The 18,579-nt window shown below is 49.5% G+C and overlaps 1 protein-coding gene across 1 annotated transcript in view; it reads left to right on the plus strand.

Moving 5' to 3' along the window:
* The first annotated feature begins 2,394 nt into the window (after positions 1-2,394).
* The window catches only part of RNF114 (ring finger protein 114), a 35,620-nt gene continuing 19,435 nt past the window's right edge, over positions 2,395-18,579 (plus strand). The window contains exons 1-2 of the mRNA XM_075350614.1: positions 2,395-2,558; positions 15,566-15,716. Coding sequence (XP_075206729.1) covers positions 2,428-2,558; positions 15,566-15,716 — 282 coding nt within the window. The 5' untranslated portion in view covers positions 2,395-2,427. The remainder of the gene's footprint in view (positions 2,559-15,565; positions 15,717-18,579) is intronic.

Raw genomic sequence — 18,579 nt, forward strand, 5'->3', positions numbered from 1 at the left:
TTACCACGCACCACGGGGAGGGGTCACGAACTTTCCACACCATCCCCTGTACATAACCCCCCTTCGTTTGAGGAGCCGCACGACCCCCGGGTCCGGAGCCCTCTCGAGCCACCGCGGATCCGGATCCGAGCAGTCCGTCTGCTGACGTGGGGGTGGCACACGGCCATTTCTCTAAAGTGTCCCCGGACCCGGAGCCTTTTTATAACACAACGCCCGCTGCATGTTGCTGGTGCTTCTGTCAGCAGCCTGTGTGGCCTAAACCTGCCACCCTGGCCTGCAGCGTCTCCGGACTTATCTCCCATCCAGCACATCTGGGACATCACGGGTCAGTGATTACAGAGGAGCTGCCAGCAGAGGATCTTGATGATTTTCCCTAGTGCATTCAAAGGCAGAACCTTCCCAGACAAACAAGAATTTAACCTAAGTGACTTATATTCAGTGCGAACATCTGCTGTGTATGTGTATATATATTATGGACCTGTCCTCTGCTTTCGACACAGTAGACCATTCCCTCCTACTACAGATTCTCTCATCTCTGGGCATCACAGACTTGGCCCTATCTTGGATCTCCTCATACCTAACCGACCGAACTTTCAGCGTCTCCCATTCTCACACCACTGCCTCATCTCGCCCCCTATCTGTCGGTGTCCCCCAAGGCTCAGTTCTTGGACCCCTGCTGTTCTCCATCTACACCTTCGGCCTGGGACAGCTTATTGAGTCCCATGGCTTTCAGTATCATCTTTATGCCGATGACACACAGATCTACCTCTCTGGACCTGACATTACCTCTCTACTAACCAAAATTCCACAATGTCTGTCTGCTATTTCATCCTTCTTCTCTGCGCGACTCCTAAAGCTTAAGGCTACTTTCACACATCCGGTTTTTGCTCTGCGGCACAATACGGCGCTCTGCAGAAAAACCGCAACCGTTTTTTTCCGCCGGTTGCGGGTTTTTTTGCATAGACTTACATTAGTGCCGTATTGTGCCGCATGGGCTTGCGTTCGGTCTGGTTTTTGCCGCATGCGGCAGATTTAGCCGATGCCGCGGCCGGATGGAACGTGCCTGCAACGTTTTTTGCTCCGGCAAAAAAAAACGTTTCGCGCCGCATCCGGCCGCTGCGGTGCATTTTTCAATGCATGCCTATGAACGCCGGATGTGGCGCGATGCGGAAAAAACCGCATCCGGCCGCCGCATGCGGTTTCTTCCACTGCGCATGCTCAGTAGCGTGCTGCAACCGGAAAAAACTGGAGGGGCCGCATGTAAAAACTTATGCAAAGGATGCGGTGTTTTCGCCGCATCCGTTGCATAGGTTTCACAGCCGGATTGAGCCGCAGTGCTAAAACTGGATGTGTGAAAGTAGCCTAACATGGACAAAACAGAGTTCATTGTCTTTCCTCCTCCTCACTCATCTCCTCCAACAAGCCTTTCCTTCAAACTTGATGGCTGCTCACTCTCCCCAGTCTCACAAGCACGTTGTCTTGGAGTAACCCTCGACTCTGCTCTATCCTTCAAGCCACACATCCAAGCCCTCTTCAACTCATGCCGATTCAAAAATATCTCCCGGATCCGTGCTTTCCTTAACCAAGAATCAGCAAAAACATTAGTGCATGCCCTCATCATCTCCCGCCTCGACTACTGCAACCTCCTGCTCTCTGGCCTCCCATCCAACGCTCTTGCACCCCTCCAATCTATCCTACACTCTGCGGCCCGATTAATCCACCTCTCCCCTCTCTATTCCCCAGCCTCGCCACTCTGCCAATCCCTTCACTGGCTTCCCATCACCCAACGACTCCAGTTCAAAACATTAACCATGACATACAAAGCCATCCACAACCTGTCTCCCCCCTACATCTGTGACCTAGTCTCCCGGTACCTACCTGCACGCAACCTCAGATCCTCACAAGATCTCCTTCTCTACTCCTCTCTTATCTCCTCTTCCCACAATCGCGTACAAGATTTCTCCCGTGCCTCCCCCATACTCTGGAACGCTCTACCTCAGCATATCAGACTCTCCCCTACCGTGGAAAGCTTCAAGAGGAACCTCAAGACCCACCTCTTCCAACAAGCCTACAACCTACAATAGCCCTCAGTCCAGTAGACCACTGCACAACCAGCTCTGTCCTCACCTATTGTACCATCACCCATTCCCTGTAGACTGTGAGCCCTTATTATTTTTGCTATTATTTTAAAGGTTAGGAGGAGTTGTGGTTGGTTTTAGTTACTATAATCAGTGATCTTTGTAACCATAGTGATTATTTTGATGATTATGTTATTAGGTGTGATGACGTCAGGTCGGGAAGTTTTCTGAGCATAAATGTTATGTGATCCCCGGAGCGGTCACGTGTCGCGCCGGCGAGGGGCGGGATTTGGAGCCACTGACGTCACATGGTGGACGTCACAGGGTGGACGCGGAAGTGTCGGCAGTGATGGCGGGGGAGCAGCAGCGTTGGCCGAGGGGCTCTGGGGCGGCCCGGGATGTGGACCCCTTGGAGCGATTCATCTGCCCCATCTGCTTGGAGGTGTATCAGGACCCGGTGCGCGTCAGCTGCGGCCACACGTGAGTCCTCGCGGGGTCACCTGACGCCATGTCACACTATATCACTTGGTGGCTGCTTTGTATTCGTCAGTGTGTGCCAGGGCATGCTGGGAGTTGTAGTGTTACGGCATCTGTGACCTCGCCTGAGCCGCCCCTGCCATTTCTCTGAGTCTTCTTCTATGGGCAAGAAGTGAAAGTGAAGGCTGCGCTGCTTCTTGTTTGTATCTCTTCAGGCCCCAGTATGGGAACCCCCCCTCCCGTCCCCTTAGGGCGCCCTCCAGTAGGCTAAACCTGTAAGGTCTGAGCAAGACCCCCTGTAAGGGCCCCCGTTTAAGGCCCCCGAGCAAGACCCCAGTAAGGGCCCCCGTTTAAGGCCCCCCCGAGCAAGACCCCAGTAAGGGCCCCCGTTTAAGGCCCCCGAGCAAGACCCCAGTAAGGGCCCCCGAGCAAGACCCCAGTAAGGGCCCCCGTTTAAGGCCCCCGAGCAAGACCCCAGTAAGGGCCCCCGTTTAAGGCCCCCGAGCAAGACCCCAGTAAGGGCCCCCGTTTAAGGCCTCCGAGCAAGCCCCTACTAAGGGCCCCCGTTTAAGCCACTACTAAGGGCCCCCGAGCAAGGCCCCACTAAGGGCCCCCGAGCAAGGCCCCAGTAAGGGGGCCCCCCCTGTAGGGCGCGAGCAAGGCCCCAGTAAGGGGGCCCCCCCCGTAGGGCGCGAGCAAGGCCCCAGTAAGGGGGCCCCCCCCGTAGGGCGCGAGCAAGGCCCCAGTAAGGGGGCCCCCCCCGTAGGGCGCGAGCAAGGCCCCAGTAAGGGGGCCCCCCCTGTAGGGCGCGAGCAAGACCCCAGTAAGGGGCCCCCCCCTGTAAGGCAGGATGAGGGGAGTTGTCAGTAATGACTTGTCCTGCATTAATATTGGAAATTTAAAAAAACAAAAGCAAACCCCCTCCTAATGTGCAGCAAAGAGCGTGTGCCCCAACATCTGTAACTATACTACAGACCCCGAGACCAGATGAGCCAACATGGCCGACTTCATGGGAGCGCCTGTCACTTGGAGTGTCAATTATTGCATTTATCCATGGTTTTTTTTTTTTTTTTCTTCAAGCTTTAAGGCTATGTGCGCACGTTGCGTACAAGCCCTGCAGAAATTTCTGCAGCGATCTGAAGAGCACATGTGCGCTTTAGATCGCTGCAGAAATGTCCGTAGTGAGCGCTGATTCCATGCGCTCTGCCTGCAGCTCCTCCCATAGACAGAGCAGGAGCTGCCGGCAAAGCGCAGGAAAGAAGTGACATGTCACTTCTTTTTGCGCAGCGCTTCGGCAGTAGCCGAAGCGCTGCGCTCTTAAACGCCACGTGCGCACGGCCCCTGCACAGTCTCCATAGACTGTGCAGGGGACGCAGGACGCATGCAGTTACGCTGCGCTACAAAGCGCAGCGTAACTGCATGTTTTTACGCGACGTGCGCACATAGCCTTAGTGTGTTTTGTTTTTTCTTTTAGTTAAGACTTTGCAGAGATTTGCACCCGATCCATCAGTTTTTAAAGTTTTGCACAGATGTTCCCTAGACCCCACTGCCCCCGAGGACCCCCTGTCCTTTTTTCAGAGGGATTTTATGGCTGCATGAAATTTTGGTGGAATTTTGTTGTGTGACCATTTATCAGAATGTGACTTTATCAATCACAATGCAAAACAAGCTAAAGACTAAAAGAGCATTTTTTATTTTATTGAAAATTCTTTAAAGGGAATGTGTCACCAGGTTTTTGCTCCCCTATCTGAGCGCAGCATAATGTAGAGACAGAGACCCTGATTCTAGTGATGTCACTTACTGAGCTGTTTGCTGTATTTTGATAAAAATCAGTGTTTTCTCTGCTGAAGATCTAGCAGTTATACAAAGCTCATGAATATGCTGGACTACCTGATAGCACGCCAAGTAGTCCTCTAATGATAATCTACTGCTGATTATGCAGTGATTTTATTAAAACTATACTAAGCAGCCCAGTAAGTGACACATCGCTGGAATCAGGATCTCTGCCCTGACATTATGCTGCTCTCAGATTAGGTGGCAAAAACCTGGTGACAGATTCCCTTTAAGTAGAATATGTAATGGTGATTTCCTCATTCAATTTATTGAAACAAAGGCCAGAAACAGTTGTGGGTATATTCACCCCACCAAAAATGTTGTCAATGTCTAAGGGTTGCGTTCTGTGCAGTGCGGAAAAGAACGCACCCTCTAAAACTGCGTATGTCAAAAACAAAATGCATCCAAAACGCATGCGTTTTTTTGCAGTGCGGTCCCACGGCAATTGAGCTCTGCTACATGCCCGCTGACAGCAGACAGTCGCGCGATGAGAATAAACTCGGAGGAACTTCACCCGACTTCATTGTCATCCCCTGGCTCTGTCTGTGTCGCATCCTGGTTAGCGGTCACCCGTGAAGGACTCACCGGTGACCGCAAATCCCCTGAGTGACTGAAGTGAGCAGCGTGATCAGCGCTGCCATTACTCAGGTTACCCATGGCCAGCTGGAGTCCTCCACCCGAGACCGCAACCTGTGACGTCATCGCTGATCGCGCAGCTCACTTCAGTCACTCGGGCGACTTGCTGTCACAGTTGGAGGATCCAGCGGTGGCCGCGGGTAACCTGACTGACGTCATCGCTGATTGTGCGGCTCACTTCAGTTGCTGCGTGGAGCTGACAGAGAGCGGTCTGGGGTGTGACCGCTCCTGTCAGCTTGATGTAGCAGAGATGAGAGCGTTGTGGGGACGTTGTGTGGATTACGCCGGACCTGGATGGGTATTTGAGGGTTAATAAAGTGGTGAAAAAGGGTGTTTTTGGTTTTTGTTTTTTTTTGTCTTATTCCAAATAAAGGATTTTTTCGGCTGTACGTGTTTATTTTCTTTAACTTACAGGTTAATCATGGAAGGTATCTCGGGGAGACGCCTGTCATGATTAACCTAGGACTTAGTGGCAGCAATGGGCTGCTGTCATTAACCCTGTTATTACCCCGATTGCCACCGCATCAGGGAAATTCAGGATGAGCTGGGTAGAGTCCCGGGACTGTCTCATCTAATGGATGTGTCGCGGGCGGGGAGGAGGGTGTCGGCACACTACGCTCACCCCTTCTGCTCGGGTCCGGCAGCTGCTCAGTGGTGGCTCGAGCTGTGGGCCGGATCCCGGGGTTTCTCGAGCGACACTCCTCGCCCGTGAGTGAAAAGGGGTTTGTGGTTGGGTGTGGGGATTGTTATAGTTCGTGACGCCACCCACGGTTGTGCTGATTTCACCACCGCTGCTCTGTACGGGGCTCCCGGGGATGGTGATGCGGAGCAGCCAGGTGTTGTGTTGCCCCTCCGTGGGTAGGGGTTGGTGATCCCGGGGCCCGGTGATGGAGAAGTAGGTGGTGGGCGCAGGGACGCGGGGGCAGCGCTGTGCCTTGCGGCACTGTGGTACTCACTCAGCCTGAGACATGGACACAGTTTGTACGGTAAACCAAACGGCTGGTAGGACGGTCCCACAGACGGCTGCACCTGCACTCCCGGTAGGTGACGGTGATGTCCCTCTTCCTTGCACCTATGGTTGACTTGTGGTAGCGGTGGATTCCCTCCGGTTACCCGATCCCCGACTGCAATCTGGGCCGGAGGAGCTCTACACTTTGCCCGCAGGCGCTGGCCCTGAGAAACTGGTGCCGTGGCGGTGGCGGTGTCTCTCTGCTTCAGGTTGGGCTGTTGCCTTCAATCGGGACTTGGTTGTTGGGGGATCTACGTCCCCTTCACTGACGGATTCGGCAAATTTGGCGACTCCTAGCCTTGCCGGGGTCCGAGAGGCCCCTGCCCTGGTGCTGACTGTCCTTCGGAACACTGCTCCAGACCACCGGGCACACAGCCAATGGGGTCCTTCCAGGAACTTCCAAACTGTCCCCCTCCAGACAGTCACCGCCGTTGCTGACCTTGCTGATCTGGCCCTACACAAAGCTGGACCCTTCAGGCTTTCTTTCTTCACTGTCACTTTACTTGCTTTTCTCCTTCACCACTTTTTTACTTTCACTTCTTGTTTACTCCTTCACTCTAGTTCCTTACTCCTACTCCTCCCTGAGCTAAACTGCCTGGTTTTCCCGCCTCCAGAGTTGTGAGCTCCTCGGTGGGCGGAGCCCACCGCCTGGCCCACCCCCTGGTGTGCATCATCAGACTCCTGGAGGAAGGCAACAAGGATTTCTGGTTAGCTGTGATGTGCCTACCTGGAGTGTGGGGTGCGGTGGTGTGTGACCTGTGTCCCCTGGCTTGCCCAGGGCGACACAGATGCGGCAGTTTCGGGCGGCTGCTGGGTGATATTGTTAGGCTGGGGGGCTCTCCATAACGTGGTGCTCCCGATCCTGAGAATACCAGCCTTCAGCCGTGTGGCTTTATCTTGGCTGGTATCAAAATTGGGGGGGACCGCACGTCGTTTTTTTAATTTATTTATTTTACTGCACGATATAGACTAGCTTACCGGCGGCTGTGATTGGTTGCAGAGAGACAGCTGTCACTCAGTGTGGGGGCGTGTCTGACTGCAACCAATCATAGGCGCCGGTGGGCGGGGGAAGCAGTGAATACGAGATGGAATAATGAGCATCCGGCATTTTCAAAAAAGGAAAAGCCGCCGGAGCTTTGTGACAGCCGTGTCAGTGATCGGTGAGTATGAGAGAGAGAGAGACCGATGGACAGAGAGGGACAGAGCGACCACCTGACAGAGAAAGAGACTGACAGACAGAGAGAGATTGACCGGCATCGACAGACAAAGACTAAAAGACCTGCGTTTTGCTTGTCAAAAAAGTCCAAGTGCATTTTGGTTGCATTTTGACCCACATCATTGATTTCAATGGGTGGCGAACGCAGCTACAACGCACAAAAGAAGTGACATGCTGCTTTTTTTTTCCGCAGCGATTTTTGGCATCCAAAACGCTGCGTTTAAAAATGCAGCGTGCGCACTGAATTTTCAGACTTCTCATAGACTTTGCTGGGGAAGGAGAACGCATGCAATTTGGCACTGAAACGCTGCAGTTCAAAACACAGCGTTAACGCGGGAAAATGCGCAACGTGCGCACATAGCCTAACTTGTCATGTGGCCTTGAGCATCAATTACAACTGGCGACGTCTCTTGCTGGTCACAAGTGGAGTTATTGTCTGCTGAGACATGGCATCCCACTCTGATTGAAGGGTGGCCCTCAGGTCACTGAGGTTCTGGGGTACAGAGTTACGAGCCTCTGCCCAGCGACTTAGCTGATCCCAAAGGTTTTCCATGGGATTCAGGTCTGGAGAAAGTGCGGGTGCTCCATTTGAGGTCCCCAAGTCTCCAGCAGCCGTTCCCTAAGGCTATGTGCACACAGTGCGTTTTTCTCGGCGTTTTTGCGCGTTTTTCGGGTGCGTTTTTGGCCTCAAAACTGCATGACTTTGCTTCCCCAGCAAAGTCTGAGTTTTCATTTTTGCTGTCCCCACACAGCGTTTTTTTTCAGCTGCGTTTTTGTGGTGCCACAAAAACGCAGCATGTCAATTATTCCCGCGTTTTTCACTGCGCTTTTCATCCATTGAGTTCAATGGGATGTTGAAAGACGCAATGAGAAACGCAAATAGCTGCGTTTTGGTGCGTTTCTAAGACCAAAAACGCAGCTATAAACACAGCAGGTGGGTAGTAAAGTGACGTGTACAGGAAGAGGATTCCTTCTGTCAGTATATACAGAAGCGTGAATCCTCCCGGTACCGTCACCGTCGCTTCCACCTCCCGTCCTGTGCATGTATGCTGCCGTGCGGCGCCATGTACGGGCGGGAGGTGGAAGCGGCTGCGAAAACAAAAGTTAACAGTAGAAAGAAAAAAAAAGTTATACTCACCTGTCTGCAGCCTCCCGGTGCCATGCCCGCTCCCATCTCCTCTCACGGTATCGCCGCTCCGGGTGTGTGCAGACGGCCGGGACACCTCCGATGGATGCAGGACCTGGCGATGGATCACCTGACTCATCAGCTGATCGTAAGTATCGCGGTGACGCGGGCGCCCGGCCGGTATCAGCGGATGCGTCAGGAGACTTCATCCCTGATTACCGGCAGCTGCTGCAGCGATCGGACGGGATCAGACTCCTGCCCCATCGCTGCAGGAGCTGCCGGTAATCAGCACATAAGTGAGTATTTTTTTTTTTTGCACTGATGCACCTGCTGATTGTATAAACTGCTTTTATACAATCAGCTGATGTGTGATGGGATTCAGGCACTTGATCCTGACACATCATCTGATCGCTTTGCCTTCCAGCAAACCGATCAGATGATATTGGATCCAGATTGGACGGCGCGGGACCCTGACCCAGGATTACTGCTGAGGGGGGTTCTTTATTTCAATAAAGATGGAGTCACTAATTGTGTTGTGTTTTATTTCTAATAAAAATATTTTTCTGTGTGTTGTGGTTTTTTTTTATCTTTACTATAAATCCATGGTGGCCATGTCTAATATTTGGCGTGACACCATGAATTTCGGGCTTAGGCTAGCTGATAATATACAGCTAGCCCTAACTCCATTATTACCTAGCTAGCCACCTGGCATCAGGGCAGCTAGAAGAGTTGGATACAGCGCCAGAAGATGGCGCTTCTATGAAAGCGCCATTTTCTGGGGTGGCTGCGGGACTGCAATTCGCAGTGGGGGTGCCCAGAAAGCATGGGCACCCTGCACTGTGGATTCCAATCCCCAGCTGCCTACTTGTACCCGGCTGGACTCCAAAATTGAGCGAAGCTCACGTCATTTTTTTTTTTTAAATTATTTCATGAAATTCATGAAATAATTTAAAAAAAAAAAAGGCTTCCCTATATTTTTGGTTCCCAGCCGGGTACAAATAGGCAGCTGGGGGTTGGGGGCAGCCCGTACCTGCCTGCTGTACCCGGCTAGCATACAAAAATATGGCGAAGCCCACGTCATTTTTTTTTTGTTTGGGGGGGCAAAGAAATCTTGCATACAGTCCTGGAAGGAGGATGCTGAGCCTTGTAGTTCTGCAGCTGCTGTCTGCTCTCCTGCATACACTATTGGATGGAGTATGCTGAGCCTTGTAGTTCTGCAGCTGTCTGCTCTTCTGCATACACTAGTGGAGAATGAAGAACACATTGAAGAAGGAAATGACATCAGACCTTTTTTTTTTTTTTGTTCACTGATAAAAAAACGCATAAAGACGCAGTGAGCAAAAACGCAGCAACGTTTTTTCGACGCAGGTGCGTTTTTGTGCGTTTTTAGCGGCCAAAAACGCACAAAAATGCAGCGTCAAAAAGACGCACTGTGTGCACATAGCCTAATGATGCGACCTTGATAAGCTGGAGCATTGTCATCCATGAAGATAAAATTAGGCCTGTGTTGTTCATACAGAGGCACAATGACTGGATTAATGATGTTATTCCAGTAGTAGGGGCTTGTCACTGCACCATTCACACAGTGTAGGGCAGTTCTGTATGGACTAGACACACCTGCGCACACTGTAACCCCATTTCCAAAGGCTCTGAAGACATGTTTCTGATGCATAGCGCTCTCCTTGATGTCTCCTACATCATTGGTGGCCATCATTTCTACTCAGCATGAATCTGCTTTAATCAGTGAACAACACTGAGGCCCACTAGTCCTTTGTCCAGCGTAGATGACGCCTGTGGCTAATGGTGTGGTCTGGTATAATCTAGCACGCAGACCACACTGATGTAAATGGTTTTGAATGGTCCAACATGACACTTGGGTGGCTCTCACCTCCCTTAAATGTGCCTGGAGTTGGGTGGCATTCATCATTTGGTTCCGGAGGGCATTGTTCACAATGAAACGGCCATCAGTGTGGAATGTGGCTAAAGGATGTCCACTTATCTGCCTTTCTTTGATTCTAGTCTCTATGTATCTCTGTACAATCTGCTGGTGACACTCTATGCTCAATGAGCACTTCCATCTAAGAACATCCTGCTTGAAGCCTCGCAATGGTGCGGTACTGTTCACCGATTGTTAGGTGAACAGTTGGACATGAGCAACCAAAAGATTAGAGAAGCTCATATTAAGTTCACCAGAAAAGGTCAGAGTGCATTTTAGGATCATCCTGAAATATAATAATATTTTAATAAAGTTTATATAGCGCAAACATATTTCGGTTCACTTTACAATTAAGCTGGAGTGTGTACAGACAAAAACAAAATAACACATAGTTTAGCAGCTATAGTAGGAGTGAGGCCTCTGCTCACAAGCTTACAATCTATACGGAAATAGGGGGACACAGAAGGTAGAACGTGCTTGTAGTATCTGGTCCGGCCATCATTATGATAATGGATTTCATATAAAATTGAACGATCCAGTAATCAGACAGTAACCGGTTAAGTTCCCTTACATGTAGGATGTGAGGAGAGAAATAGGAGAGAGAATCCTCAATGAATCATTTTAGAAGGCAGGAACTGAAGAGTTAGCTTAGTGAGTTAAGATAAGCTTGTCTGAAGAGTTGGGTTTTAACGCACACTGAAAAACATGGGGACTGGATATTAGTCGCAACCTTTGGGGTAGTGCATTCCAGAAAACTGCCGAAGCACGACAAAAGTCTAGGAGATGGTGTGTGGTTCGGATTCTCGTGGAAACCCCTTACTTGGGAGAGCTAATTTGGGATGCGATAACAAGGAATCACCAGAACTGCCATTAATAGCGATGCATCAGAGACAAGAACACAGATAACCACTATGTGTCAGTGTATCAGCATTGTCTGACTTCACTTGACAAGGCACACATACAGTATGTATTACAACCACGGAAGAATGGTGACGGCTCAGTTCTTCTTCAAAAGCATGTAGATTTCACAACACAAAGTCCATAGTCTCTACTGGAAAAGGTTTAAACAAAGATTAAGACTGAGAGCAGCCATAAAATGTATCACTCCAAATAGGAGTAAAATCCGCTATGCAGGACATTGCTGAATTCCTGATGTATGTAACAAGTAAAATATATCTTTGTACCGTGTTAGCCAGTAGAGATAAAAAAAATTGTTTAAAAGAACAGAGAGTCCTCAGTGGTTGATACCTTTTAATGGCTAACTGAAAAGATGGTAATAATTGCAAGCTTTCGAGACTACTCAGGTCTCTTCATCAGGCATGGTATAACACAAAATCTGAAGAGTCACGTATTTCTTTTAGTTCCATAAAGATGCGGTACATGATGTATGTAAAGCGCTGTGGAATTAACAGCGCTATATAAATGAATAAAATTATTATTATTATTATTATTATTGCTGAATAATACTGACAAACCATATGCAAACACACGTTATCAGATATACAGTATATAAATTGTCTAAATGATAATCAATACAAGATATAAAATATTCACCATAACAGGATTATGGAGGACGTTAGTCTAAAGGCCCAGTCACACACAACGACTTACCAGCGATCCCGAAAACGATGCGACCTGATAAGGATCGCTGATAAGTCGCTGGGAGGTCGCTGGTGAGATGTCACAGTCGGATCTTACCAGCGATGCAGGAACAATACAGGTCGCAGTAGCAGTCACTGTGACCCTGTCACACAGTGTCAAACACAGTGATGGGTCCTGCCCAGCAGGACATCGCCTTTGAAGAAAATGGCCTGGACCATTCTGCAACGACTAGAGATCTCACAGGGGCCTGATCGGTTGTAGATGTCACACATAACGAGATCGCTAACGGGATCGCTACTGCGCCACGGAAACCGTGACTCAGCTGCGATCTCGCTAGCAATCTCGTTATGTGTGACGGTACCTTAAGATCATTTGCGGAACTGTGGGGTTGGGTAGTATGATAGACCGATATGAGGGATGATATATAGGGTGCTGCAGAACTCAAAGTAAATAAACACACACAAAAAAAAAATCATTTCTTTGGAATAAAATTCTAAAAGCACCCTCTTTCACCACTTTAGTAACCCTAAAACGCCCCTGCAGGTCCGACGTATTCCACACGAGGTCCTATAACGATTTAGCACTGCTACATGTAAGTCACAGCGAGTGGCTAGAGAATGACTGCCCGCTGTGACTGCAGACAGAGACTGAGCCGCGATAAGTGGTGACAGCACTCAGGTGATTTGTGATCACAGGTGGGAACGTCCAGCTATGACTGCAAATCACCTGAGTGACGTCACCGCTGATCTTAGGCTGTGTGCATACTTTTTTTTTTTCTCTGTGCAGTTGTCACAAAACTGCACAGAAAAGTCAATGAGAATCCTGAAGTGTTGTGCACATGTTGCATATTTTCCCTTACAGATTTGGTGCAGAAAATCTGTGGCATGTCACTTCTTTCAGCGTTTTTGCCAACGTCCTTCCACTGCAAATGCATGGAAAAAAAACATTAAAAAGAGACGCCCTGAAAACGCTGAAAATACGCACGTTTTTTTTCTGCAAGAAGATGCAGATTTGGTGCAGATATTTCTGCACTGAATACTCCATGCGCACGTAGCCTCAGGAAGAAAACCCAATTGCATAAAATGCTGAAAAGAAGTTTTGTGCTGCAGATAGAAATCTGCAAGGAGAAAATACTTAAGGGTGCTTTACACGCTGCGACATCGCTAACGATATATCGTCGGGGGTCATGTCGTTAGTGATGCACATCCGGCGCTGTTAGCGACATCGCAGCGTGTGACACCAAGGAAACGTCAAAAATCGTTGACACGTCGCTCCTTTTCATAATATCGTTGGTGGTGCATGCCGCTGGTTGTTCGTCGTTCCTGCGGCATCACACATCGCTATGTATGACACCGCAGAAACGACGAACATCTCCTTACCTGCGCCCACCGGCAATGAGGAAGGAAGGAGGTGGGCGGCGTGTTTCGGCCGCTCATCTCCGCCCCATCTCTGCTATTGGGCGGCCGCTTAGTGACGTCGAGCGAACCGCCCCCTTGAAGGAGGGAATGTTCGGCGGTCACAGCGTTGTCGCTGAAAAGGTATGTTCGTGTGACACTGCCGTAGCGATAATGTTTGCTACGGCAGCGAGCACCAAATGTCGCACGAACGACGGGGGCGGGTGCTATCGCGAGCGATGTCGCAGCGTGTAAAGCACCCTTTAGTGTGTATGGACTTCAGGATTCTCATTGACTTTGTTGACACTAGAAAACCCTTCAGGTTTTGTGACTAAACGGAGCAGAAAAAAAGTGATAACGCAATGTCTGCACACAGCCTTAAGCAAGAATAAATTGTTTTAAGCCATGTTGGTTTCTTTCCCGTTCTTGTACCTCCTTCCTGGGGCTAGTTAGTGGCTGCTTTCTTCCTCCATATTGACACTGTTTGCACCATTTCAGGAGTTTGTCGATCAGTTTGTGACCCCCACCGTCTTGCTCTCTGACCTCAGCAGATCTGTGGCCTGTGCTAGTTTTCCCCACAGTACAGTGTCCTTATCTGAAATGGCTAAAACAGGTGGCGGGAGGGTAAGTGGCCCTTACCTAGAGGATGTAGAGCACCACCAGTTACACAGTCAGTACCTCGGGGCGAGCAAGGGTTAAAATCCAATGTAAAGGTAAGCAGGGATTCACTGTAGTGGGATCCTGGCTGTGCTAAGGTGGTGGGGGTTGTGACCCCTGTTGGGACCTTGGGGGGGTGCGGCAAGAAATCAAGAGCCAGGGGCTAGGATGGACCAGTCCTGTACACTGCATCCGGTAAGTGTGTGTACATCAGGAACTAGGTTAGGATTTCTCACAGACCGATTTTCTGCTAGATTGTGAGCTCTTGGGGCATACGCATTACGCAGGCAGTCTTTCCCTAACCTATGCTAGATAGGTCATACAGTGCCATACATCGGACAATAATTAAACCGTAATAAAGTACAGTATATGGTATACTGTGCCCCACTGTTTCTACATGAAACTGACAAGTACCTCCCTGCCAGTGAAATGAGCATACAGGCTGCTGTCTGCATTGTTCTAACATACAGCCGCACAATGAGCGCGCTCAGGTATGTGAGCATCGATTGGTGAATTGTGTACAGACTTGCTGCTATATAGACCACACTGAGCACAGTGTGATCAAAGCCTGTTGCTAGAGCTGGATGTTACCTGTCCTTTTAAAAGGGGTTGTCTGATATGTTAATATTGTGGCCTATGCTTGGTATACATACGGCCAAAATGGCAGCACTCCAGATGTGAGAGTGAAAAAGAACATTTCATATCGTCAAACTAGTAGCCTTTTGTCAAACCAAGTGTGGGATGGGTCATCCTTAGCAGATCTGTGGGGGTGCGACACCCGACATCTCTGCCAGGCGGCTGTTCTGGTGTCTTGGGCAGACGGATGTGATCAGTTGTGGAGCTGCACAGCACGGCTCCACCAACTGCATAGTGGCCGCGGGTGAGTACTGCAGATTGGCCTGTATTCAAACAAATTGAGGTTGGATCTGCAGCACCATGTTGCGACCACTATGCTCTACAGCTACGCAACTGATCACACCGGTCTGCCAAGGGCACCAGGAACAGCTGACCGGCAGGACAGGTCATCAATATTAAAGAACCGGACAGCCCCGTTAAATTTGTAGGCCCAGGTGAAGTCTTGATAGGTAGGTTCCCACCGTGTCATTGGCAGATGAGTGCTCACTTTTGGGCAAACTGTGCGCTTAGTCCTTCCGTGGAATAAGTGCAGTCTATATACAGTACTGCAGCGGTCACATAAGCCGTGCGCTCAGCATTGTTTGTATGGAATAGAAAAGCAGTAAGACATGGAAAGTACTGAACACTAGTCGTGGGCTGCCCGGACTCCACGGGTAAGTGATCTTATCGCTGACGATTGTTCCTGTGTGGGGCAGTCGGGGTAGATGGCTATTGTATTTTAATATATAAGGGAGCCCATACACAACTTTTTTGGAACCCTAAAAAGCTTATTCTGTGTATCAGTACTTCATGGCAGCCATATTGGTTGTCACTCAAATTTCCAGACTTTATAGCGTACGACATGTCCTCAGACCTTCTGTCTTCTCAGTGATGAATGCTGGGAGTTGTTTTGCAAGTGCACGAGCCACAGACCACTAATGTGTATGTATGTGTTTATATACTGTATATATTTTCTTTTTCTGCAGATTTTGCTCCTCCTGCCACCAGCAGTGTATGAAGCAGAAAAGCCCCATCTGTGCTGTGTGCCGCTCCCCCCTCAGCCCCGGCAGGAAAGCCTCCGACCTGGAGAGGCAGATGCGGGATGTCCAGGCCTCCTGTAAAGGTTGCCACTTACAAGTGAGTGAATCCGATCCTCCAGAGACTGCCAGATCCCTACAGCCTGCCGGGAGTTCTGTGTACGGTGACCAGTCTGTCTATTGGGGTCATCATATTGGCTCACTGCATGAAGATTGCAGACTCCAGTCCTTTCTGGAGCAGCACTCACAATTCAGACTGTGGCTCTGGTTATCTGTCTGCTTAGTGCATGATTTGTTATGGTGCATTGTGGGGGATGTGTGGGGTTTTTTTTTTGTAATGTATAACCCCTTACAAACTTATGGCGCCTGATGTTGGCTCAAAAACTGAGCCCTCGTCTTTGCCGGCAGATGATGGCTGAGTTATTCAGCCATCATCTGCCTCTAACATCTGTGCATGGAGTGGAGCGCGCTTCCTGCTGCTGTTAACTTATTAAATGCCACTGTCAATCAGTGATAGCATAATTTACAGCACTGGTCCTGTTAAGGCCCAGTCACACTAAACAACTTACCAGCGATTCCAACAACGATCAAACCTGATAGGGATCGCTGGTAAGTTGCTAGGAGGTTGCTGGTGAGATGTCACACTGCGCCGCTCCAGCGATCCCACCAGCAGCCTGACCTGGCAGGGATCGCTGAAACGTCGCTACACGAGTTGCTGGTGAGCTCACCAGCAACCAGTGACCAGCCCCCAGCGCCGCGTGGAAGATGCTGCGCTTGGTAACTAAGGTAAATATCGGGTAACCAACCCGATATTTACCTTGGTTACCAGTGCACGCAGCTACACGTGCAAAGAGCAGGGAGCAGCGCACACCGCTTAGCGCTGGCTCCCTGCTCTCCTAGTTACAGCACACATCGGGTTAATTACCCGATGTGTGCTGCAGCTACACGTGCAGAGAGCAGGAGCCGGCACTGACAGTGAGAGCGGAGGAGGCTGGTAACAAAGGTAAATATCGGGTAACCAAGGACAGGGCTTCTTGGTTACCCGATGTTTACATTGGTTACCAGCCTCCGCAGAAGCCGGCTCCTGCTGCCTGCACATTTAGTTGTTGCTGTCTCGCTGTCACACACAGCGATCTGTGCTTCACAGCGGGACAGCAACAACTAAAAAATGGCCCAGGACATTCAGCAACAACCAACGACCTCACAGCAGGGGCCAGGTTGTTGCTGGATGTCACACACAGCAACATCGCTAGCAAGATCACAAAAGTTGTTCGTTAGCAGCGATGTTGCTAGCGATGTTGCTTAGTGTGACGGGGCCTTTAGATGCGCCTTTCTAATCCCCCATCGACATCATGGGGTTGCTGTGACAGCCAGGGATCTGCTGAAGACCCCTCATCCCCCCTGCCTTGTGCCTGTCGTGCAGATACTCCTATAGCCAGCCCATGGTTTTTGTTAATTACAGCAGTATTGTGCTGCTGCGGTGTATATAGCATTTAGCGAACACATTGTCCCACTTTTTCCCCATTGAAAAGAAATAAAAAGAAATTGGTATTGCTACATCCATAAAAGTCTGGTCTACCAAACTATGAAGTTAGTTGACCCAATCGATAAATGGTGAAACAAAAAAAATATCAGAGCAGCATTTTTTTTTTCTGCCATTGCAACAAAGCAAAAAAAAAAATCTGCTGTAATAGGCAATCAAAATATTGTAGCTAACCCAAGATGGTATCCATAAAAATGTCAGCTCAGGGCGCAAAAAATGAAACCCTCGCACAGCTCCATTACCCATACATTGAACTTATTTCTACGCCTTTCGGAGTTCTCCTTCATCAGGATCATCATGTGGTGGTGCTGATGGAGCATAACTCCGATACGCGTAGAATAAAGTCACATCTTGAAGATTCAGCATTCATCTTTACTGCACAGCAGCGTGGATTTTAACCCCTTCCATTCCTACTGGCTATCATGAAACATCCTCGACACTGGGGCCACAGCAGCTGTCTCTCCAAGGCTTTTCTCAGTGGTTATGTCTGACACATCCCCTGCAGGTGAGCAAAACCTTATCGTAGGGTCACTGTACCTCACAGATCAGACCATATTTGCACTTTTATTTCCTCTCATCCAAGAATTTAGGACAAGTCTTAATGGGATAATTAGATTGGAAAAGTGGGTTCATATAAAAAATCACTATACGTTCATGCCTTATGCAGTAATTATGCCATAAATGTTTGGTGGTCTGGCCAGCTTCCCCAACTCCGTTTCCTCAGGATCTGTTTTTAACCATCAGATATGGAAAGCCTGGCAGTGGTTTTACCCCATTCTCCTCTTATAAAATACTTGTAGGGGTATGGGGGGTGGAATAGATATGCCAGACTACTGAGGATCAGGTGGAGTCCTATTTAATGGAGTGTTCTAATCTCTTTAAAGGGGTTTTCCAGTTTTGGAAAGCCCCTTTAACCCTACTACAGTGCTTTAGTCACTTTCCTGGTGTCCAGCGCTGAGCCCCGGCCACTGTTCATGGTGTATTTCATGGTCAGCAGCTCTGATGTCACCTTCACCATGATGTCATTGCTTTTGGCAGCTTCAGCTTACATTAATCTAAGTTGTGTGTCCACCTTTTAGGCTCCATACAAGCGGAATATTACATTACAATGTCTAGGTAGGTGTGATCTTTGTGGTGTGGCGTCTTAGGGGGGCTTTACAAGTTGCGACATCGCTACCGATATATCGTCGGGGTCACGTCGTTGGTGACGCACATCCGGTAACGACATCGCAACGTGTAAATCCTAGGCGCGACGATGCACAGAGGCGTACAATATCGCTGAACTGTGTAACGTCAGTCATTTCCATAATGTCGGTTCGACCGCAGGTACGATGTTGTTTGTCGTTCCTGCAGCTCCACACATCGCTGTGTGTAAACCCGCAGGAGCGACAAACATCTCCTTACCTGCGTCCCGACGGCA

The sequence above is a fragment of the Anomaloglossus baeobatrachus genome, chromosome 5 (genome assembly GCF_048569485.1).
Source record: "Anomaloglossus baeobatrachus isolate aAnoBae1 chromosome 5, aAnoBae1.hap1, whole genome shotgun sequence".
NCBI lineage: Eukaryota > Metazoa > Chordata > Amphibia > Anura > Aromobatidae > Anomaloglossus > Anomaloglossus baeobatrachus.